Below are 26,133 nucleotides of genomic sequence, written 5' to 3'. Positions count from 1 at the left end.
ATGTAGACAAAATAGTTGAAACTAGTTTAATCAAAGCTGAGCTTTATAGCAGCTTTTTGGTATTGTACATAATGACATCTTTTAGCAAAGATGTTGAGCAAAACTTAAAAAAGATTTTAACCATTTATTTTCAGAATTGCTCCTCTACATCATACTTTGCCCAAGGCTGCCTGGATGTGGCAGCATTGGACTTAGCAGCAACAGCTTCTTTCCTGTGTGGATTTATTTCTGTAGCCATCACTACTCTGGTAAATTTCATTTTTTGTCTTTGTTTTGTATGTTAAAGCCCCCAATCATGACAACAGAACATATATAATTAACTGCATGGCAGAAGATAATAGAAACAGGATGTTAAACTCAAATTTTATTTTAAAAAAGTATAATTCTGAACAGTCTTATAGCTTCTACAGATAAAAACTGAATAAATAAAAAATAATTCATAACTTGTTACACTTGAGGCGGTGAGAGGTTCTTCATATTACTGAAAGCAGGAATAGATTAATATTCACTGTGGTGAAACAGGAGTGTGTTTGATGAGCAATAGTGACTGGAGACACTATATCTGAAGACTAAGAAAGAATAACACAAATCTAACTTTTTCACATAAAAGTAAATGAAAACATTAAACCTCTCTCATACTCTCAAAGACTGACAAGAAACAAATAACTTGGCTTCTACAGATAGATACTAAACAAGCAGCCACTAATAAGACTGCTGGAAATGCACAGAATGCTATTCCCCAGGATTTTTTCATTCATGATATTCCATTGTGGAGGAAGAACATTCAGGGATGTGGAATGAAGCTAGATTTATCACAGTAAAATGAATGGTAAAGCTTTTAGATTGAAAAAGTTACTGCTACCTCAGTTATATCAAATAGCTGCCGTTTATCTCCTGGTGCCAGTGTAATATCTACATGGCCAAAATAACATTTATCTAAAATAGTTTTCTATGTCATAAGAAAAGAAACTCATTTATTTATCTTGCTGCTAGCAGGAATCTTCAATCCTTGAATCTAGATAACCAGGTGAATTATAGATGGAGTGCCTACTAAGATAAGTTTTCAAGTTTCTTTTGACTGTAGGGGGAGTCTCAGTTTCTTGGTTTATGTTAGACATTACTTAGAACCCTGGAAAAATAGATGAAAGTCTACTTGGAAAAATTTTTTCCTGTATTGGGGATGCGTAGATCAAAATATCTCCACCCGAGTTTCTTGATTAGTTTCTCTACGTGCATTTTAGTTTATTGTCCAGGTGGGCTGTAAAACATTTTACACATCATGTTCCATTTGATGTATAACTATTAGTGTTTATTTGTAGCACCAGCTGCATTATTTTGCTTGTTTGAAATATTGTAATGTGAGATTATCATTATGACTTGAATAAATACTCTCACATCATTCTCTGTAAATCCCATCATGATGGAGAACCTTCAAGGATGTGGGATGAGTCAAGTTATACACTAACAGGCAAAAGCAGTCACTGCATGCAGTTTCTATAAAACAGACTAACAAGCAACTGAGTAGAACTTACCTACTCACATTTGTAACTATGTCTATATGCATACAGTATGCGACAGCCACTTCACTTTGTTATTGTATACCCTAAGTTGTCCCACATTCTTGAAGATTTCCTTTCATCATGGGATATATGGAATACAACAAATCAGTCAACCAGGAATGGTTTGTGAAATCACGTAAGGTTTTCTCTGTTGAGAAATCAGAACTGCTAGGCAGCTACCAAGTTATGCTATGAAAAACAGATTAACATTCTCTTGTAGACCACATTCATAAAATACTGAGTAAGTTCTGCACATCACTAGTTGCTACACCGGTAGCACACTCCTTTTTTATACTTTATTTATTTTTTGGCTGGGCTATTCTCCAGCCAACCCAGATATTGGTAGTTTATAGGGGACCCAGAAATGTCAGTATTAGATCCACAAAAATGACTGTAGGGGGTGATTTGTTAACTGCTGGAGCATTCACAACAAAGTGCCAGAGTTTGAAGCAGTTCTATAAATCTGTGGAGTTCACATTTTATTAGGTACAGAGAGCTGGTTAAAACCCACAGTTGACTGCAGTGAGATATTTGGAAAGAAATCTAAGAGTATATCGAAAGGATAGGTTAATGGTAAATGGATGTAGTGTATTTGTCACAGTACACAGAAAAATTAAATCCACCGAGATAGAAACTGAAACTACATATGTGATTATTTTGGAAAGACGTCGTATCAAGTGTCTGCATGAACTTATAATTGGGTCCTTCCATTGACCATCAGATTCACCTCTAGAAACTTTTGAGAACATGTAAGTTCACTAGTGTGTATGTTCCCTGTTCATACTGGCATCACTGGAGAGGCTTGAATCATCTATCAAGTGGGAAAATTACAGTTTTCAACTGGTGGGCATGACAAAATGTCATGCAAAACATTACTATATGCATTCTTTGAGAATGATCTAGAAAAAATTACTCATGATGGAAATACATTGGATAGAACGAAGGGCATATTTTCAGCAAACTCGGTTAAGTGGCAGTTGTGTCCTATGCCTGTAAAGAATTCTAAACATTTAGTTCTTGAGAATGGTATGCAGAACTGTGAACACATTTGGAATAGTTGAACATGCGCTTGATAGATTTGTACCCTGTAGAACAGTTCATGATGGGATGGACTCTCCACAGTCACTCAAAGAAAGAGGCTACTGCATAACAGGTGTAAAGCAAGACATAAGGCTAGATACAGGGAGATGCTGAATGACACGTATTTGTCTGCCAAGAGAGCAATGTGTGAAGCCCTCTGCAACTAAAGTAGGACCTCTCATGGAATCGAAAGAAATTCTGGTCATTTGTAACAGCTGTAAGCGGTACCAAAATTAGTGTCTAGACACTAGCAGATGAGACAGGGACTGAAATTGAGGGTAGCTGAGCAAAAGCAGAAATGTTGAATTATTTTTCAAATGTTCCTTTACAAATGAAAATCTTGGGGTACTGTCCCCAATTTAATTCTTGCACCATTGCAAAATGAGTGATACAGATACTAGTGCTAGTGGTGTTGAGAAACAGTTTAAATTGCAAAAACTGAACAAAGCTCCAGGGCATAATGGAATCTCTGTCAGGTTCTTTGCTGAATTTGTGGCTGAGTTAATCCTTCTAACTAACCTACTGTAGTTCCCTTGAACAAAAAACAATGCACAGTTGTCTGAAGAAAGCATAGGGTAGAAGAAGTGATCCACAATACTACCATCCAATACCCTTAATATTCAATTGTTGTAGAATCTTATAATGTATCCTGAGCTCAAACGTATTATGATATCTCAAACTGAATGACCTCCTCCATGCCAACAAGAATGGAATCTGAAAACATCAATCATGTGAAGCCAACTCTTACTTTTCTCACATTACTTCCTGAAAGGCATGAATCAAGGCAGTCAGATAGGTGCAGTACTTCTCCATTTTTGAAAAGCTTTTGACTCGGTACCACATCTACACTTATCATAAAGGTACAACTGTATGGGATGTCAAGTGAAATTTGTGACTGGATTGCAAACATTTTGGAAGGGAAGACACAACATGTTATCTTGGATGGAGAACCATCAGTAGGTGCAGAAGTAACTTCAAGTAGCCTCAGGGAAGTCGGTTGGAGACCCTTTCTGTCCATGTTAAATATTATTGACATTGTGGATAAGATCAATAGTAACCTCACACTTATTGTGGATGACAAAGTTATCTACAGTGAAGTACTGCCTGAAAGAAGTTGCATAAATAATCTGTCAGATCTTGGTAAGATTTCAAAGTGGTGCAAAGATTGGCAACTTGCTTTAAATGTTCAAAAATGTAAAGCTGTGAACTCAACATAATGAAAAAGTAATGTCATATGACTACAGTATCAACAAGTCATATTTGGAATCTGTCAACTAGTAAAAGTACCTTGGTGTACCACTTTTTAGGGATATGAAATGAAACCATCACATAGGCTGTTGTAGGTAAAGCAGATAGCAGATTAGTGTTTCTTGGTAGAATTTAGGGAAATGCAATTAGTCTACAAAGAAGATTGTTTACAAATCACGTGACCCACCCTAGAATATTGCTGAACTGTGGGACCTGTACCAAACAGGAGTAAAAGGCAATATTGAACATATACAGAGAAGATTAGCACAAATGATCGCAGGTTTGTTCGAGCCATTGTTGAAGATAGATGTATACTATCCCTAGAAAGCCTATTTACAAAATTTCAAGAACCTGCTTTAAACGATGACTTTAAGAATATACTACAACCCACTATGTATTGTTCCCACAGTGACTGTGAAGACAAGATTAGATTACTTACAGCATACACAGAGGCATTTAAACATTCATTCTTCTTGCTCTCCTTACAGGACCAGAACACGGAGGAAGGGGGAGAGAATTTGCACACAACATACGAGGAGTGATTGGAAAGTTTTAAGAAGGGGCTTGTAATTGTACAATAGTGGTACTTACATGCACTGTGATGCATCTCCTTCAAAATAGTTCCCTTCTGACTGAACACACCAACTCCAAAAGTGTTTCCACTTTTGGAATTTTTTTTCCTGAAGTGTGTTAAGAACACACTCCATATTTGCCTGGATGCTTGAATTGAGTCTAATTGCTTCTCTTTCAGTGAAAATTTCAGTTTAGGAAACAGGGGAATATGGCAGTTGTGGAAACACAGGAATTTTGAATTTGGTCAAAAACTCAATGATCGAGAAGGCACGATGAGCTGGAGCATTGTCATGGTGTAGCACCCAACTCCTGTCTTTCCTCGATGCAGGCCTTTTCTTCCACACCTTTTCGCAAAAACACTCGAAGATACATTTGTAGTATTCCTGGTTAATTGTCTGTCCTCCAGGGGTAAATTCATGATGCACAATACTGGTAGACTCGAAAAAAAAATCATCAACATTGTCTTCACCTTCAAGCGACTTTGCGTGTTTTTTTTGGTTGTGGTGAACCTGGAGTCTTCCACTACGAAGACTGCACTTTGGTTGCAGGATCAAGTCCATATACCCATAATTCGTCACCTGTAATTACCTTATTTAACAAATCTGAGTCATTTTTAGTCCGAGTAATCAGTTCTTGGCACACTTCGAGTCGTTATTGCCTCTGGTCACCTGACAACACTTTTGGAATGAATTTGTGGTCACTCGACACATGTTCAGATCTTCAGTTAAAACTAACTGAATTGCATAGCAACTTAAATTAAGCTCACCAGCCCTAATTCAATCAGAGTGCACTTAGTCATGAAATTTCACAACAGTTTCATTCGTTTTTTTGAGGTGGAAGGACAGTTGGACTGTGGTTCACCTTCAAATGATTTGCAGCCATTTTTAAATCTATTGAACCAGACAAAAATATTTGACTGGCTCACACCATTATCTCCAAAAGCTGTTTTTAATGGTTCATAAGTCTTAGAAGCTGATTTCTCAGTTTTAAAACAAAATTTCACACAAATTCTTTGCTCCATTTTTATGTCCATTTTCACACTGACAGAATATGGCAACAAGCTCTAACAGATCCGTACTCAACCAGCTGCCACAATGAACTGAGTATAGGAAACGCAGTTTCCTGTCAGAGGGCATTTAAGGACAAGGCAATGACCCACTCCTCACCCTCCGTGTACCTGCCTGCCAAACCAATAAGCAGTAGCAGAACCATTCTTAAAACTTTCCAATAGCACCCCGTAAAAAGAAAGATAGTCATTGCTGTAGCAAGAACAAGAAGTCAGCTACAAATAATAACCTATAAAATCAAAACCTATGTTGATAATATTAAGTACATGGGTAAAAAAAAACTGCATAATAGTGCTCCACAAGAAATAAAATCAAGCAACTTGGTAGAACACTTAGACCTAATTTAAAACCATTATTCCTGGAACACTATTTTTATTCTACCAAATAATCTGAAAGTTTAGCTTTAGTTTAGATATTCTATAATACTTTTGTTGGATTATCTGAGGAATATTTTCCTGCATTAAAGTGGTCTACTTCCACAGTCTTAAATTTTTTTAGCATGTGTTTGCTTATTTATATATCTATCCGATCACAATAAAAAATTGTCTCCTGTACTTTGTAACTACACACGTAAAAAAAGGAAATATTCTTCATTAAATTGTATATCAGAGTTGCTACAATTGCAGATTTCATCTCATAAATAATTCATCTATATTTCATTCCTGCATCAAGATTACAAGAATTGTATGAATATGACCAAAGGCAAAGGATAAACAAAAAAATTTAAAAATATGTGTTTTTTGACTATTAGAATTGTTCTGGGTGCTATTAGTTATGCGACAATTAACAGATTAATGGAAGAATAATTATCCAAGGAATATTTCCTGTCCTAGTGTGTAAAATTTGCACCAGTATCTGGAAACGAAAAAAATCACAACAACTTAGAGGTCTGAGTACCATTCAGGGCACTGTCTGTTTCAATTCTTGATAACATCTTGTTTGTTGAAGGCTCAGAAAATGGCCTAGAAGCATTCTGTTGTTGCAATTACTATAACTTTAATTATTTTCTTTCTTTTGCATTGCTCCATGCCTGCATAAAACAATATGGGACCATGGGTATGCTTTGATTCAAACACTTTTGAAGAATTAAAAACAAAAAGTGTTTACATCAAGCTGGCTGCACAGCGCCACACTGTTTTATTCTATTGTCACTATTAGCAACCATTTAATTGCAGCATGCCAAGAGTCATCCTTTTATCAATTTGGAATTTGTTCATCGTTACACTAAGTGGTCAATCAATTTGCTACCTGTTTGCAACAGCCCTGATGATCTGCCTACATCATGTGAAGATCTATGTAAGCGAGAGAAAGAAACTTGGGTGACGGAATGACTTACTGCATTTCATTATGAGAGGCTAGAATTGTAAGCACTACCGCTTGCAATAACTGAATGATCCTGTTTTGTAACATGAATTGTCAAGACAGTTTTATATTCTGATATAATTTCAGTGTTCAGGAGTACCAAATACAAAAATAGTGTCAGATCTTTCTCACAAATTCAGCTCCAGGTGACAACCAGTGAAAAGGTTAGAAGTACCGTTTACAACCAGTTCACATTTATACAGTTCTGACATCATCAGCAAGGGGTTGATCTATAGTATTGTGAACATTGAATAAATTTTCAACTGCCAGGATTGCTAAAATCATGTGTTTGATCAGATCAAACAATGGAAGAGATTTCATTTGGACATCAGGTGACTGAACTGCAGGTAGACATCAGGTAACGAGCTCTCACCTAGATGCTGAACAACATATTGTCGTGTACAACATAGCACAAACAGGTTGGTTGCTAACAGAAATGCAAAATATTAATTGTTGCTCCATTGGAAAATAGGTACAGTGTATATTTTCCAGATGAAAATTATCATAATGTATAAACTGCACCTTTAATTCCTAGTAATTATGGACATAATAAAACTAGCTTACAAATGGCATTACAAGGCATACATAAGATTTTTTTTTGGTTTCATTTTATGTAATTTGTCAGTAAGCATTGTTAAAAAATTTAGAACTATTTTTAGAAAAAGTTTTTTAGATAAAGATTGGCATATAAAGTAATTCTTTATGAAAAATGCCTTATGGATTTATTGTATAACAAATATTTTTAAAATTATGATGATTCGGACACTGGCCATGTTCTGTTACATGATGGCATTTTGACATTAGTCATCTAAACATATTTGTTTTAGCACAGCCACACATAAGAGACAGCTGGTAATGACAGATCATAGGCTCAATTTAAGATCCCCCACTGGACCTCCAGTAACGTATTCTTTTGGATAAGCTCATGTAAACATTGTAAAGGACAACAAAAGCACAAACATTAAACAGCTCCACTGTTGGTACACACACCTTGAATGTATTCTTGATGTAATATCGTACCTGTGCCTGTAGATATCAAGCTACTCCTAGATGTACTAAAATCAATCTACTTGCGATACCTTTAGCTGTACATAAAGAGCTTTTAAGTGGTTATAGGTTGTCACATTGGTTGTGATTTTACATAAAAGGAAAACTTGGCAAAGAATTGTTAAGAATGTTTATAAAATGTTTTTAAGAATTTTCTAAAGTGATATAAAAAGCTTTAGCCTAAGTTATGTTTTATGAAAGTTGCACATTGTTTTACAGACAGTTTTTTAAAAATTTAGTACACCAACTTAGCTTATATGTTTTGATGATAGTTTACATATACATAATTATATGGAGCAGTAGATCCATGCCTTATCTAATGTGAGGTGATAGTATCGATTTGTACTGCCACTGAGCCATCTGATGTACTTATGTATCACTAAGAATGTTTATGCTTAGATCTGTCAGTTGTAAAGTGGTGATAATGTGAACACTTATAATCAGCGCAATAATGTGTGTGTACATAGTTGTTATTTTAAAATCGACAAGGCAACTTCTATTACAGCTTACAATACCATCATGGACATACGTTGTATAGCACCACTTAGTATAATCAAGCATGAGATTATAACCCTACACCTGCAGAAAGAACTGCTATCCACCATATAAAAACTGATCTAGACCTTATAATCCTACCTGCTGACAAAGGCTCCACCACTGTTGTTTCAAATCACAACGATTACCTGACAGAAACTCTTTGCCAGCTGTCAGATTCATCCACCAATAAACAGTGCCACAATGACCCCCTTCCATAAATCCAGCAGGATCCCTAGTCTCTGCTCAAATCCTTTGGCCCATCCCAGAACCTCTACCCAGAGTCCACCTCTCTCCAATCCCCACACTCCAACTCTCTTCATACTTCTATAAACCCAGCCACTGATTAGGTGCAGGCACTTGATGAAAGACCCCTAGGATACCTTAAAGTTAAAATTTATTAAACACAAAAATGAAACACCGATCGACCATAAGCGAAGGCAAAGACATTAATTATGAAAGTGCGGTAAGGTGCAGAAAAATGAAAAAACATCATTATTTTTTGTATATGATTTTGTTTCTGACTCTCTGGTTCTGTTAAGAAGTGCCGTTTGGAATATAACAGGCTACAAGTGTTTTGTATCATACATATTTCAAAATAAGAAAAACTTTGATACCAGTATTAAGTAGTTTTTATTCAAGTGAAGTGAAACCAAGTAAGGAGGATTTTCTTATTTATGGCATGCACTGGTGTACTTTAAGTCCGCTACCTGCATCCACAATTGAAATGTAAGAGAAGTCCAAGAGCCTAAAAATTCTTACAAGCACAGAACATTTCTAATAACGCAATTGAATTATCCCTTTTAAATGTTTTTCATATGCATATGTATTTAATAATTATTTTATTTATTTACATTACAACACAACTGTTGAGCTGTGTGCCAGGATTTCAAGGCACCAGTTGCGAGTAGGGTTTGCTAACTATTGTTATCGTAAGAAATTTCTATGACATTGTTATGAATCATAAAAACTAATTCTCTGTATTTTCTGTTTGCATGAATCACGAGGGGGAGCAAGTAAAGCAGAAAGGCAAAAATTGAGGAGAAATTATGGAAAGTAATAAGAATTGGACGCAGGTTACATAAAGTTTTCCACAGTGAACTGTTTTGTTTAGCACAGCAGAGGTAGGACGGCTACGCAAGTTGCTTCCATGGTTACACTTGGTAGTGCCTCTTTTGATGTAGACAGAAACCTTTTCCTCATTATTCCTTTCCTTGAATTTTATTCTGAATAATTTACAGGAAATTTCAGTGGGATACACATTGTCTGTAAAACATAAAGAATTGTGACACAATAGTTTGCGTATAATGATAGACGTAAAACAGTCTTTGAAATCATGTAAATTACAACAGTCAAGTGTAATAACTAGCATGTGAAATTTTTATACTTTTGTTAAAATTTTATTTCTTGCACATTCATATAACAAGGCCAAAAAATACATGCCCGTTGTTGATAGCGACAGTGAAAACGAAATCAGCCAAGGTGGTGTAGAATTGCGTGATCGAACAATTTAAGTTCAAGCACCATGCACGCCAACAGCAGAAAGTTTAAGTAGATCAGAGATGAGTGTCGAAGGTGTGACAAATGATAGCCACGCTCCACAGCAGAATAACCTTGATGACACAATGCTTACAATTGATGCCACACATCTCCCAGACCTACATAACACTCATGAAGGAAACACTGGAGAGCGATTCCAATATGAATTTTGACAACACGTCATAAACACCAATTGGTTACAACAAAAACATTAACTTGAAAGTTACAGTTGACAACCACCACAGTATTACAACTGACACACTGCTATGGCAGTTATTATCTAACAAACACGAAATTAGGTAGCATCAACACAAATTTCAGTGATATGAAACAAGATATGAATGGCAAAATTAATAAATTGACACACAATCTGAACACTGTCACACATAATCTAAATATAATGAAATAAGGACAAAAACAAGTATTCAAGGATCAAGGATTTGGAAGACATGGTCTCACAGAAATTCAATGGCTTAGCCAAAAATTTTCCAAATCGATGAAAAATTGAATGATACGAAAAAACAGGTAAAGCATGAAGTACTTTCTGCAGTTAATGATGATATGAAGTTCAGACAGAAGGTAGATTCTTTTAACGACCATAATGATCTAGTAGAGCAACAGATAAAGAAAATCACAGATGCAAACACAAATACTGAAGCCACACAAAACCAGCTCGTCTCAACAGTAAAAAAGGTAACCACTGTCATTAACAAACTAAAGACTATGAAAGTGTACCTGTAGCTGTAGAAGAGCTTACTTTAAAGGTAGCAACATTAGAAGTTGACTCAGTATTTGCTAAGAAGGAGAGAGACATCAATGAAAATCTGAGTGATATCATTAGACAAGCTGAAGCAGGTACATTAGATAAGGGTAACACCATTGCAGAGAAGTTAGTACCCAATTGCATGTTATACACAGATGTAGTAGAAAAGGCTATTCAGAAAAAAGAAAATGAAATAGTGAACAAGATAAACATTAACCTACAAGCTGCAGAAAATAGGATCCGCACTCTTTCAGAAGGAAATATTACCGTATCTCAAAATATGCATGTAAATAATACACATGCTACAGTGAACAAACCATAACCTGCTGGTATTTATCCAAAAATTGTCACGAGTCCCACAGCAGGTACTAGTGACAGCTGTAGAGTGCAAAATGTAAGCATACCCAACAACTCCAATACCTGAACAATTACCCACCAGAATTACAGGTAAATACAATAACAACATAAATAAGACTGAAAATGCCAGGTATCTATCAATTATTTTTGCAGATGAAGGTTTGCTGAGACATCGACAGTTTACTACGTTCACTACCAAAGGTAAAAGAATGAATCCTGTAGTATTTATCAGTGCTTTTTGTCATGCATTTCCACGCAACTGGACGGAAGTACAGAAAATCAGATTTATTGTGGGATATACGCAAGGTGACATTCTTTTACGGGCTGACAACTGAAGTGGCCAAATGCTGCAACACTTATATCCAACTTGAATGAGTTTTCCCTCAACAAATACTGGTCTGAGGCATTGCAAAAAAAGACTCAGATGCGAGTTTTTCAACCCCGCACCATTCAACGGCAAATATGGTAGCCCACGTGGATACTTTGCATGCTTGTCTCAGATGCGAGAAGGTAAGGAATTACCCAAGGTCATCAGTTTTGCTAGTTGCACATTATCAGAAGCAGGAAGATCGTACCCTGTGTCAGAATTGGAAAGTTTAGCAGTAATATGGGCATATAAAAGGTTTGAATATTTTTTGTGGGGCAAGCATACCAAAGTTTACTGTGACCATCGGTCACTGTCATTTCTTTTAACACGTAAACTATTGCACCACAGATTAGCTAGGTGGTGTCTATATTCACTAGAATTCAATTTCAAGATCATTTATATTAAAGGACGTCAGAATGTTATTGCAGGCCCTTTGTACAGGTTATCACAAGACTTAGAGGAATTTGGTGAATTAACAGAGCAGGATGTAGAACTCAGAATGTTATTAGTGCAAGGTACAACACAACAGTCTGATTACCATAAGTTTTGTAAGCAAATGAAAGTTGTACAACAGAAAGATCGCAGATGGAGTAAAGCCATGCAAAACCGTAAGCAGGACGAAGGTGGAAAGGTCAGTAAATGGTATCAGGAGTACAAGGGCATTTTGTTTCATAGGAAACATGAAAAATCTGACCAGTGGTGTGTTCGTGTGTTCGTGTGTGTGTGTGTGTGTGTGTGTGTGTGTGTGTGTGTGTGTGTGTTTTCCTGAAAAATATGTCGACGGATTTTTAAGACATACACATGAAGGATGGGGACATTATGGAGTCTGTAAATGTACTGAAAAAATTGCAACACTTTGTTATTTTCCAAATTTGAGAAGGCAGAGTCCTACAGGTATTAAGAAAATGTGCAATATGTCAAAAATCAAAACAGTCCAATGTGTCAAAATATACTGAGCTACATCCAGTACTAAAAACCTTTAGATATAGTATCCCTGGACATAGCTGGTCCATATCAAAGAATTAAAGGAGGAGTAACATACATAACAGACTATACGATATTTTCTTGAAACATATCAAAATTTGTCCCATTAAAAATGCAACAGCCACAAAATCAGAAAAAGACTATTTGAGAAAAATAGGTAAACCAAAGGTACTATTAACTTATAATGCTTCATATTTAGTTGGGCAAAAGTTGAAACAATTTATGAGCTCACAGGGCATAGAGCACATATTAGTAAGCTTTTTTCACGCAGAAGCAAGCCCAGTAGAATGAGTCTTTAAATAATTTAACTGGTTTATTAGGATGTACACTCCTCACAAACACATCCAATGGGTAGAGTACGTAACTCTCTTCATGCAAGTTGTCAATAACCTTCCACATTCTTCAACAGGTTTCACACCTAATAAATTGATGTTCAGACAAAACAGACAAATGAGTGGGAGTCGCCCACACCAAAGGTACCCATTACAGAAATGACACTACACAACAAAATCATACAAGCCATGGTTACACTAGGAAACCATGCCATGTATTGAAAGAAAATTTATAATAAGAAACTGAAACGTGTTGCACAATTTTTTTTAAGAACGAGTCCTCTTATGGACAAATCGACAAAATTTGGCAAACTGAATAAGAAGTGGCAATTACTCTATTTGGGGCCATATATAATTTCCAAAATACCATACCCTGGGATGTACAGGATAGTCCGTCCGAAAACAGGGAGAGACAAGGGTCTCCACCCTCACAAAGATATAAAAGCTTTTATAGAACGATGAAGCTAGGTAGCATTTTTTCTTTCTATCACAAGATATTTGTACATACTGGATATTTGTACATACTGTACATAACTCTAAAGTGTAATTTTTCTTGTGAAATGTATTTTAAGATAAAGTAATCTGTATAGTCATAATTAATTCTTTTGATTTGTACACATAGGCATAAAATTAACAGCAATGGTAAGTAATACACTGCTTAATGTGAAACAAAGGTATAAACAAAATTAGCTTATGGCTCAGCTGTCCGCCCTCAACAATATGAGCCAATGTCAGTAGTAGGAGAGGTGGTATTGACTTGTGCGCATGCGCGACAGACTGGTGGAAGGCGCAACTAAACAGGAATGCAATATGTACAAGTACCTAACTTAAATACAAAGTAAGTGGAAATACTATGCAAATACATCTACTGTCTAAGAACTAGAGAACCTATTGATATACGTACACAGAGATTTAATTAAATACTAAGCTATATACAACATATTTACAAGCAAAAGAAAGCATTATGAAAAATTATACAAGATTTGTAAGTTAAGGACATATGACAAAATACTGTAAGGAATGTCACATAATTTTCTTTGCAGAATACATGATCATAATGGGTAACAGAATAAACAAATGTCTGTGAATTTAAACAAAGTATGGAAATATCTGCAAACAGAAGTATCAGTGGCCACTGAGCTACGTGATGCAATTAGTTTTAAGCTTTTTTCTTTCAGCGACCAGTGTACCATCATGGCACAGAAGAAGAGAATTACATTAAGAGTAGCAGGTACCAAATGAAGAAACGGGCCACACCAACTAAAAAATTTAATTATAAGGATATTTCTGCAAAGATCATAAGGCAAATGAAAAATGTATCATCACAGTGTATCTCCACGATATAATTATCAGTACGTATTCGCTGCATAGTACACAAACATTTAAGCATGAGATTTTGCAAAAAACAATTAATTTTTATCGTGTCACATAAAAGCTTGAATAATGACATTTCCAGGTATTTGAGAAAGATAAGTCTACAATCGTTAAAACGCCATATTTCACACTAAGCTACATGTGAATCGAAGTAAATAGCATTAGCACATGGTCGGCCTGAGTGGCCATGCGGTTCTACGCGCTACAGTCTGGAACTGAGCAACCGCTACGGTCGCAGGTTCGAATCCTGCCTCGGGCATGGATGTGCGTGATGTCCTTAGGTTAGTTAGGTTTAATTAGTTCTAAGTTCTAGGCGACTGATGACCACAGAAGTTTAAGTCGCATAGTGTTCAGAGCCATTTGAACCATTAGCACATGAAGAAACAACGTGATATCACGTGAATGATTAGTCAGTACACATTATTTCCGTGAAGCGAAAGTTCCTTGGCAACATGACTGTATGAGTAACATTTCCTCATAAATCCTTGAATCAGTAGATGAGTATTTCCTTTCTTCCCTCCCAAACAAAGGCGGCAGCATCAAGCATAGTTAGGCCAGCAATGCATAACGTTTTAGTCCTCTTTCCAATGTTTTTCTCCCTCCTCTATCTATGGAAGAAACGAGCTCCCATAAGTGATAAAAAGCTACCTATAAAATGAAGCATAAATGTATGATATGCTTGTATTGTATCATGATAATGTGTATGTAATGTGAACGAAGAGAAGTTTAAGCATATTATGTTTTGGGTGGCTATTTGTGTGTTTCAACAAGTGGATGGTCAAGTGGCGCAACATGAACAAGCGTGTGCAATGAAATAATTTCTGAGTATTGTGGCTCACAACGCTAGACACATTAACAAGTGAAATATAGTTGTTTGAGCCAGTACTTACCTCATTGACGGATACTGTTGGTTGGGGTTCTCTCCGCTGAAAATGCAAATACGATGGGTAATAATAATGCCTGGGCTGTAAAAATGGAGATGATCTGCCACAGCGTCGGATTCTGAACAATAAGCATACATCTAGTGCATCCAGAATGAAGACGAACGCCACGGCAATTATTTAATATGTGACACTCAGGTGAAAGTATGACACTCAATGTGACATCAACACTAAGAAAACGAGTGCACGCACATGCGATAGTAGCAGCTGACATGTTGACCGTTGGTGACTAGTTCTTGCCGCCAAATCTGCCAGTGTGCAAGCGCGAAACCCGGCAGTGACAATGAAGCAAACCGAACATTAGTGTTAGCGCACTAAATTCAAATATGTAATGGACTATCATATTATGTGCACAATCTTTTAATTTCTTGTAGAGCTCTAACATACATAGGATAAGCCGACATAACCATTCCAGTAAATAAAACGGAAGCCGACAAGTAAAGGGCATTGACCCTATCAGCAAATGTAAACATGTCAATGTACAGTGTGAGGGCAATAGTGTAGGTACATGGTGAAAGACCCCCAGGACATCAGAGCTAAAATTTATTAAAAATAAAAATGAAACACCGATCGACCATAAGCAATAGCAAAGACGTTAACTATGAATGCATGGTAAGGTGCAGACAAATGAAAGAACATCATTCATTTTTTTTGTACGTAAATTTGTTTCTTACTCTCTTGCATGTAGAGGTTCTGTTAAGATGTGCCATTTAGAATACGACAGACTACGAGTGGTTTTTTTTATCATACCTATTTCAAAATAAGAAAAACTTTGGCACCAGTATTAAGTATTTTTTTATTCAAGTGAAGTGAAACCAGGTAAGGGGGATTTTCTCATTTATGGCATGCACTGGTGTACTTTAAGTCCACTGCCTGCATCTACAATCGAAATGTAATAGAAGAAGTCCAGTAGTCTACAAATTCGTACCAGCACAGAACATTTCTAATAACACAATTGAATTATCCCCTTTAAATGTTTTTAATATGCGTATGTATTTAATAATTATTTTATTTATTTATTTATTTTTATTACAACACACCACCCAGGAGCCCCACTGTGACAAGTTACTGTGCCCCCACTGAGAGAATCTGTTTTGTAGACCAACACCTTCAGCCTATTACCTGCAACCTAATCTCCTATATGAAAGATATCAACCATTTTCTCCACCAACTCTCCACAGTTCCTGTTCCTTTACTACACGATCTCCTGCTCATCACTAATGTTGTCACCTCCCTTCACACTAACATCCATAAAGCCCATGGCTTTCCCGTTATTGAACACTACCCTTCCATACGCCCAATGGATTTCAAACCTACAACCTCCTTTCTAGTCATCATGACCAACTATATCCTCACCCACAATCATTTCTCCTTTGAAAGCATCACCTACAAACATATCTGGGGTGCAGCTATGAGCCCCGCATGGCACCATCCTATGCCAACCTATTCATGGGCCATCTAGAGGAATCCTTCCTAAAAACCCAGAATCCTAAACCCCTCACCTGACTCAGATTCATTGATGACATCTTTGCAATCTGGATTGAGGGTGAGGACACCCTATCCACATTCCTCCAGAACCTCCACAACTTCTCCCCCATTTGCTTCACCTGGTCCTACACAACTCAACAAGCCTCCTTTCCAGATGTTGACCTCCACCTCAAAGATGGCTACATCAGAACCTCCGTCCATATCAAACCTACTAACCACCAGTAACACCTCCACTTTGACAGCTGCCACCCTTTCTATACCAAGAAGTCCCTTCCATACAGCCTAGCCACCCGTGATCATCGCATCTGCAGTGACGAGCGATCGCTCTCAAAATATACTGAGAGGTCTCTCTGAACCCTTCATAGACTGTAATAATCCTCCCAACCTTGTACGAAACCAAATCTTGCATGCCTTATTTTTCCAGTCTCCCACCACGTCACAAAGTCCCACTGTCCAGCCACAGAGGAGCATTCTGCTCATGACTCAGTACCACCCAGGATTGGAGCAAATGAATCACATTCTCTGCCAGGGTTTTGATTACCTCTCATCACACTCTGAAATAAGACCTAGGTGCAAGACCTGTCCCATACATCCACCTACCACCACCTACTCCAGTCCAGTCACAAGCATCACTTATCCCATCAAAGGCAGGGCTACCTGTGAAACCAGTCACGATCTACAAGCTAAGCTGCAACCACTTTGCTGCATTCTACGTGGGCATGACAACCAACAAGCTGTCTGTCTGCCCAAATGGCCACTGACAAACTGTGGGCAAGAAACTTCTGAACCACCTACTTGCTGATCATGTTGCCCAACACAATGGTTTTCATTTTGATGATTGATTCACATCCTATGACACCTGCATCCCTCCAACCAACATCAGCTCTTCTGAATTGCACAGTTGGGAATTCTCTATGGAATATATACTATGTTTCTGTAACCCTCCTGACCCCAGCCTTCATTAGTCTTTGTCCTTTACCCACCTACCCCCTGCCCTGTTCCCATTCCAGCACTATACAGCCCTCTATTCCACCAAGACACGCACAGCCGTTTTACTTCTTTCCTTATCTGCTGTCCCCCACCCATCTAACCTACTGACAGCACCTAGCTTCCTGTACATTCCCACAAGCAGCACTTTACATCCCCTCCCCACACAACTCTCCTCCTCACCCCCACCATCCAGATTGCTTCTCCCATTATGCAGTGCTGCTTGCAGTCTGGCCTCAGCAGCCAGTGTGTGTGTGTGTGTGTGTGTGTGTGTGTGTGTGTGTGTGTGTGTGTGTGTGTGTGTGTGGGGGGGGGGGGTCTCATTTTGATGAAGGTCTTTTTGCTGTGCCTATCTGCGGCTCAGCAGTTTCACTATAGTTCAATTCTTTTATCTTGGCGGTTCGCACATGGCCGCCAAGACGCGGGAGATTGCTGCATTGCGTTGTACGCACCAAGAGAAGCAGCGCCATAGCATAGTTCGCAAACTTACGTTTAGGGGGGAGTGCGCAGTTTATGAAGTAAAGCCACCACGGCCGCATTAACCCTTTCGCTGCTAGAGACGTGCTCCCCGCATTCCGCGCTGTGCGCGATTTTGTCATCATTGCACTGCTCGCCTGTGCAGACACAGTGTTTCGACTGCTTTGACACACTTTATAATTCGTTTTCACAAAAAACTATTTGGCCCAAAAATTTGATTTTTACAGATCTTCTTGACTGATACATTCCCCTCATAAATGTCTTAATTTTGTTTCGATGTTCAATGCAGTTATTGTGCAGCATTAGATGTAGTAAACCAATGCACGAAATTTTGAAGAGTTTGCAGAGGTAAAAGTCCATAGCGTATACTTTCCGTATGGTCTATTTTAGTTGCCACTAGAAATTTCAAAAAATTACATTCAAACGAATAAAATTCATTAAGTAAGACACTTTGATATTGTTTTTAAATAAAGAAAATGTTAAGCACCGAACAAGGTTTGAACTCGGAACCTTTCGCCCAGCAGCCACACACTTTAACCATTACTCTAAAGCAGCTCATCATGTAATACAACTTCTGGAGGACTTTAAAATAATACGCAAAATACCGACAAACACTGTTGATATGAGTATGAATTACTCACGTTTCGTCGAAGTACAATAGGAAATAAACAATTAACGCTGTTCTTTATTGTGAAAAAGTGGTTAGTGAGAATGATACAAACACCTTTCCTTGCTATCGCCTGAATTAGGAGGCTTATTGCTTGTTTGGTTTAATTAATGGAATATGAGGCAATTGGTATTAAGAATGCTTTTTCCAAACTTTCTATAAAAGAAAGTCTGCTATCAAGACATTGCTTTTGTTCAGTTACTTTATTTATGACTGAACGTTTCTAAAACTGAAGACACTCGTCCGTGCTCTGCACTGCAGTTGAGCTCTGGCAACGTCGTTCTCTGTTCATTGGCTGACACTGTTTTGTGACGTTAGATGCGCAGAACGAACCTAAACTCGGCCGCCATCATAAATGACGCGCACTTTATATGGTTAGTAGCAACTATCCTTTTCATAATATTATCATTATTCGGTCCTATATTATGCACTACAGGCAAACATATAACTACATCTGAAGCAGGAGCCCCAACAAATATTTAGGGAAAACCTCGGAACATGCTAGAGGACAACATAATTTTGTCACTGAAAGATCAGGAAACCAGGTAAGACAACGACATATTCATAACGGCACATTTTGTTTGAAAGTGGCATTTCATCTGTGGGGAATTGAATACAGCTGAGTATGTGATGCAATACACACAGAGTCAGAATCTTATTTCACTGCATATTCAGTTGCCAAGAGGAAGACTTCCTTCTAGCATACAACCTTGAATACAGCTCAATAGTTGGTTCAATAGAAGGAAAACAGTTCTGAAAAAGACAGGCTGGTGGCATGAAAATCAGTTTAAAATGTAACACATTAAATTTGATTCAATAAATTTAATCTTTAAACACTGCTGATAATAAATAAATGAAAATATAAACTACCATGAATTTTTTTTTGTTTCGAAACATAATTTTGAAAATACTTTCATTTTTAGGCTCTGGTGCTGCTGCTTGCAACTTGGAGGTATGCGGCAGAGAGAAATATTCATCCCGTAACTCCTCGAATGAGCAGTTAATATGTTGGAACTTGGCTTGTCTTGATTCTCATTTCCAGAAAAAAAGTGTGACAATGGTGCTAAGAAATAAAGTCAAGTGATACGTATACCCGAGTAAATTTTTTTACATATTTCCCCCAACTGGCATCAAAGTTGTGCTCAATGCAATTTTGAATAGCAAAGAAAGAATAACCACCAATTGAGAAAATGTATTCTTGCATTCAAATTTAAGGTAACCTTGTTACGACATGTAATGTGGTGCAATAAATTTATTTCCAGTGTTGTATATTTTAATGATTTATGAAGCATAAATAATGAACATTTATTTAATTGAAATACCATTTTTAATGTATTTTTATGTATTACACGACTTTTGTATTTTCTTGGCAACATGATTAGAAGCAGATACAAGCAAAGGGAAAAAAGCTTACAAGGCGTTGCAAAGGAACTGAATGTATCCATTATGAAGAGAGAGAGGGGCTGGGCAGTACTTACCTCAGCTCAGTACAGCCAATAGATGACACAAAACAGAACAGAAAATTTACATTCCTAGCTTTCGGAACTTTGTTCCTTCATCAGGGAGGAGAGAGGGGAAAAAAGGCAAGAAGGGAAAGTCGATTTAGTTACTCACGACCCAGGTTATGAAGCGACAGGAAAAGGTAAACAGGGAGGGTAGCAAGGATGGAGGCATGGTTTTTCCCCTCTCTCCTCCCTGATGAAGAAATGAAGTTTCGAAAGCTAGGAATGTAAATTTTCTGTTCTGTTTTGTGTCATCTATCGGCTGTACTGAGCTGAGGTAAGTACTGGCCAGCCCCTCTGTCTCTTTGTTAGTATTTGTTTCACATCTTTATATGAGATTTTCCATTAATCATTTGTATCCATTATGATATAGTCAGTGTGACCAAGCCTGAGAAACACTAAAACAAAGATCTGTTGCACGATTATCATATCTGATGCTTCAACATCTTGAATATTACCATGAAGTGAGGCTTCCCTATGGAATAATGTGACAACGATGATGACACTTGGTTTGTGGGGCGCTCAACTACGCGGTTCTCAGTGTCCATTCAAATTCCCAATCTTTCCCCTGTCCAGTCTTGCCACTTTGAAGAAATGATCAGGACAAGACAAAGACCCAGTCCCTGGGTGGAGAAAATGCCTGATCCAGCTGGGAATCGAAGCCAGGACCCCGTGACTCAGAGGCAGCAATGCTAGCCACTAGACCATGAGCTTCAGACTTCACTAACATCATAGTAGAACAGATGTTTCAGCAAGACTGTAATCAGAATACATTTTTTCCCCCAGAACACAGGACAGTGGTTGTGAAAAGGCTCTACACTTCTTCAAAGCTGTTGTTCAGACTATGGAATTTCTCTACACTGCCATGAAGTACTTGCCTCTCACTGAATTTTCTCTCTTCCAGTTAGAAGCACAATTCCTGGCGAGTTATTTTAACAGTTCTTAAGGCTTCCTCACAGTAATATATATTTTTTTCCATGTGCAGAGTGCAGGTGAAAATTTGTATAGTTTGTACTGGATAAGTATGACAGCCCTACTGTTGTGAAAAAATATTCTTGCATAATACTCTGCCTGCTGCTGGGTGGAAAAACTGCGTGGTCCATCAAAGACAAGATGGTAATTTTCTTAGTAAGTAGTGTTTTACACAAAATAGTACGTGGTTCATAACCTTCCTTTGTAAAAAGTTCAGGAGATTTTAAGGGGCTTATAAACATAATGGCGAAATACCCTCAGACTTCAAGAAGAATATAATAATTCCAATCCCAAAGAAAGCAGGTGTTGACAGATGTGAATATTACCGAACTATCAGTTTAATATGTCACAGCTGCAAAATACTAACACGAATTATTTACAGACGAATGGAAAAACTGGTAGAAGCGGACCTCGGGGAAGATCAGTTTGGATTCCGCAGAAATGTTGGAACACGTGAGGCAATACTGACCTTATGACTTATCTTAGAACAAAGATTAAGGAAAGGCAAACCTACATTCCTAGCATTTGTAGACTTAGAGAAAGCTTTTGACAATGTTGACTGGAATACTCTCTTTCGAATTCTAAAGGTGGCAGGGGTAAAATACAAGGAAGCGAAAGACTATTTACAATTTGTACAGAAACCAGATGGCACTTATAAGAGTCGAGGGACATGAAAGGGAAGCAGTGGTTGGGAAGGGAGTAAGACAGGGTTGTAGCCTCTCCCCGATGTTGTTCAATCTGTATATTGAGCAAGCAGTAAAGGAAACAAAAGAAAAATTCGGAGTAGGTATTAAAATTCATGGAGAAGAAATAAAAACTTTGAGGTTCGCCGATGACATTGTAATTCTGTCAGAGACAACAAAGGACTTGGAAGAGCAGTTGAATGGAGTTGACAGTGTCTTGAAAGGAGGATATAAGATGAACATCAACAAAATCAAAACGAGGATAATGGAATGTAGTCACGTTAACTTGGGTGATGATGAGGGAATTAGATTAGGGAATGAGACACTTAAAGTAGTAAAGGAGTTTTGCTATTTGGGGAGCAAAATAACTGATGATGGTCGAAGTAGAGAGGATATAAAATGTAGACTGGCAATGGCAAGGAAAGCGTTTCTGAAGAAGAGAAATTTGTTAACATCGAGTATAGATTTAAGTGTCAGGAAGGCATTTCTGAAAGTATTTGTATGGAGTGTAGCCATGTATGGAAGTGAAACATGGACGATAAATAGTTTGGACAAGAAGAGAATAGAAGCTTTCGAAATGTGGTGCTACAGAAGAATGCTGAAGATTAGATGGGTAGATCACATAACTAATGAGGAAGTATTGAATAGGATTGGGGAGAAGAGAAGTTTGTGGCGCAACTTGACCAAAAGAAGGGATCGGTTGGTAGGACATGTTCTGAGGCATCAAGGGATCACCAATTTAGTATTGGAGGGCAGCGTGGAGGGTAAAAATCGTAGAGGGAGACCAAGAGATGAATACACTACGCAGATTCAGAAGGATGTAGGTTGCAGTAGGTACTGGGAGATGAAAAAGCTTGCACAGGATAGAGTAGCATGGAGAGCTGCATCAAACCAGTCTCAGGACTGAAGACCATAACAACAATAAACATAATGAGTTTTTAATGGGCCAGTGCTTACCTCTATACACAATGCACATTGGTAAGTGACTGAGGGAAAATTTTTTCTTAGAAGCAAATGGGATACTAACAACACTTACTGCCTTCAGGGTTCTTTTGTATTTATTTTGACGGTTATCTACCATATTGCTACTTGTTAGTTGCTTTCACACAGAAGTAAAGAATGAAATTATAATGAAATCCAGACCTTTAGCTACTTGCAGGCATTGATAAATATCAACGGGGACAGTTGAAAAATATGTGCCCCGATCGGGACTTCCTGCTTACATGGCAGATGCTCTATCCAACTGAGCCAACGAGGACAGGCGATAGTGCGACTGGCACTCACCCCTTGAGACCCACACTTTTCAATTTTCTGTCCACACACACTACACTTTTAGTGTCCTCGGTGGCTCAGTCGGATAGAGTGTCTGCCACGTAAGCAGGAGGTACCAGGTTCAAGTCCCGGTCAGGGCACACATTTTTCAACTGTCTCGTTGATATTTATCAATGCCTGTAAGCAGCTGAACGTCTAGATTTCATTATAATGTCATTCTTTGAGAGCTGTAAGATCACCAATGGTGTCTGTACATATACCAGCTTCAAAGTAAAGAAGTGTTCAGATACCTGGTAGGTGCACTTTGTCCTGATTTTGCAGTAGAAAAGGTGGTTCTTCATATCAAAGATATCATTTGTAGAAGCTGCAATGATGTAAGCCTCCATTGTTTCTTCATACTTTCTGTTTTACTTAGTCTGTCCTGTTTGGCAATTTTTCATTATTTAAGCAAAGGTCCTACAAAAAGTGTTTTCTTAAAGCTACTATCAAGAGCATACCCAGGATCTGAGCTGTGGTGTGAGCAATTCATATTAGCCTCTCAATGAACAATGAAATAGTTTGAGATTCCATGAGAAATGCCTCTGAGTACTTGCTACAAGTCATTACCTATTACATGTTCTAATTTTCTTTAATCCTCACAATACTAACAAATTTTCAATAACATTTATTGCCATGGAGGAGGGGGGGGGGGGATGGAGGAGAAGGAGTGGTGTTTCTTTGTAACCACCCTAAAAAATTTAAAAAGTTGATAATTGTGCAAGAGATCTTTCACGCGTCTAGCATTACGGGGTGGAGCGCCATCCTGCATTTTGGTTCTAATAAAACCCCAAGTCATTCCAAGCATGTGTATTAATTTTTACCTCTCTATCTACATTATTCCATGGTTTATTAAGTTTTCAAATTCATACTGACTTTTTGATCACCCGGTACATGGACTTCCTGTGAATTGTTTTGTGATCAAAGATTAGCCCAAGAAGGTCTGACACTTTGGCAGCTAGAGTGCTCATTCTGCATGGTAATGCTCGACTGTATATAGGAAACAAGTAAGGAGATTTTTGGAAAATTCTTCCCCATCCACCCTACACTCCTGACTTGAGCCCACTGGACTGATTTGTACCCTAAACTTGAGAAAACATGTTTTCAAAATATTGAGCAGGTTTCTGATGCAGGTACTTAAGGATACAAGACTTGCTGAAACACTGCACTGTTGTTATTGTGAAGAATGGAAGTTCCCTGGAGAACAAGTCAAATAATTTTTTTGAATTTTTTTGGAATCATAATTTTACGGTGTGCACAATTTTTGAAATGACCCTTGTAGTAGAGCATATACTGCAATAAACATTTGCGACAAACTGATGTATGGCGGGCAGAGTAAAGTCTGAATAGTAAGTAAGGAAATGAGACAGACTGAAATTGAGTTAACCAGTGGGACACTGGCAAACAGCACATTTGGTGGTATAATGCCTGCAAAACACAAAAATCCAAGTTTCAGTCTCAGTCTGGTACACAAATTTGTCACTAACATTCATCAAAGCATATATTCTGTTAATGTGTGGAAAAATTGAAGTCTCAAAAAGCCACTCCTCCAACTTGTTCAAAGACTGCACTTACTAGTATGTGAAGAGGACGTAACTACCACAAAATAAAGTTTTTAAAGTTGTTTTATAAGTAATGTTTGCCATCTCTAAAAATTTTATAACCTTGGTAAGTTATTAAGATGTTGAGGACAACAATGCTGACATGAAACTCAAATCAGCAGCACAGCACAAGGAAGTCAAAATATTCTCCAGTATGCATATCTTTTCCTTACAAACAGCACACTGACGGAATCAACATATTGATTCTGCCACCACAATCTAAATTATTTACTTTGTATCTTTGGAGAGTATTAAAATACAAAATTCAGTAAAACAAAATCTGTGAAGTAACCCAAGTTTTCAAGCATTTCCGCAACAGCAGGATTTTTTCCCCTTTCAAAACCTACAGTAAAAAACAGTTTTTCGAACATGACTATTTATTACTGTCTTTACAGTGAAATATAAATATCTGCAACAAGTTTAATAACAGTTTTACACATTAATAACAAGGTTTTCTCATATAATAGCATGGCTTTCTGCTTTGTTTATAAATACTCTATTTCTGGGCAAATGACAAGAATGTGAAATGTAACTTGCCCATCAGAAGGGTTATTTCATATTAGGCACTGAACAAGAAGCTTCTTCCACAACACAAACTTGGCATTCACACTGGTGTTCAGTTCACAGTCAGAAACAATGAGCACAGAATACGAAAGGCATCAATTTCTTAACATCACACACAATATTGTAGTAAGTCAGCATACTTGCACATGCTCTACTGACCTGACGAATACAGATGTTGCATTAAGTACAACACATCATGAAAAAACTCATGAGTATAATGAATATTTGAAAACTGCTGCAAATTTGGTGTCAGCCTCATTGTGTCAAAAATTAAACATTTATAGCAAGTCAATTTCTTATCTCACTGCATATGAGAAACCAACACAACTGCCTTCACATTATTTACCCTTTACATTATTTACAACATATATTATGCAATGCTACCAAAAACTGCTACAAAACGCAATGGCTATGCCTTTTTGTCACTTGTTTTTTCTTGCTGTGGGTGTTTGTCACTTGTATCTGCCTGGGAGGCCTCCGATAAAGATTCAAGGTCTAAATCATCATTTTTGTCATCATCACGGCTATATAGGGCTGGATACTTTGACATACAAGACTGCATTTCTTTGAAAGCGTCATAACAATCACTTCCTTTCGGTTCAGCAGTGCTGTAGTGAAAGCAGGAAAAAGCTTCTCTGAACTGTACGCCACAGGGTCCTGTTGCCATACCTCCTAAGCAAGGACAGTTCCAGTTGATACTGCCATCTGGAAGAATAAGTCCAGGCTGTGGATCAGGTGCTGGGAGTTGGACCTTGCT

The 26,133-nt window shown here is 37.7% G+C and overlaps 1 protein-coding gene across 1 annotated transcript in view; it reads left to right on the top strand.

The window, feature by feature from the left end:
• Window positions 1–19,836, top strand: part of LOC124548134 (tetraspanin-3-like) — a 47,820-nt gene extending 27,984 nt beyond the window's left edge. Inside the window, exons 3-4 of the mRNA XM_047125156.1 lie at window positions 135–248; window positions 19,670–19,836. Coding sequence (XP_046981112.1) covers window positions 135–248; window positions 19,670–19,750 — 195 coding nt within the window. The 3' untranslated portion in view covers window positions 19,751–19,836. The remainder of the gene's footprint in view (window positions 1–134; window positions 249–19,669) is intronic.
• Window positions 19,837–26,133: the final 6,297 nt, after the last annotated feature.

The sequence above is a fragment of the Schistocerca americana genome, chromosome 1 (genome assembly GCF_021461395.2).
Source record: "Schistocerca americana isolate TAMUIC-IGC-003095 chromosome 1, iqSchAmer2.1, whole genome shotgun sequence".
NCBI classification, from domain to species: Eukaryota; Metazoa; Arthropoda; class Insecta; order Orthoptera; family Acrididae; genus Schistocerca; species Schistocerca americana.
The sequence above is the reverse complement of the archived record's forward strand: the minus strand, read 5'-3'. Positions and strand labels throughout refer to the sequence as shown.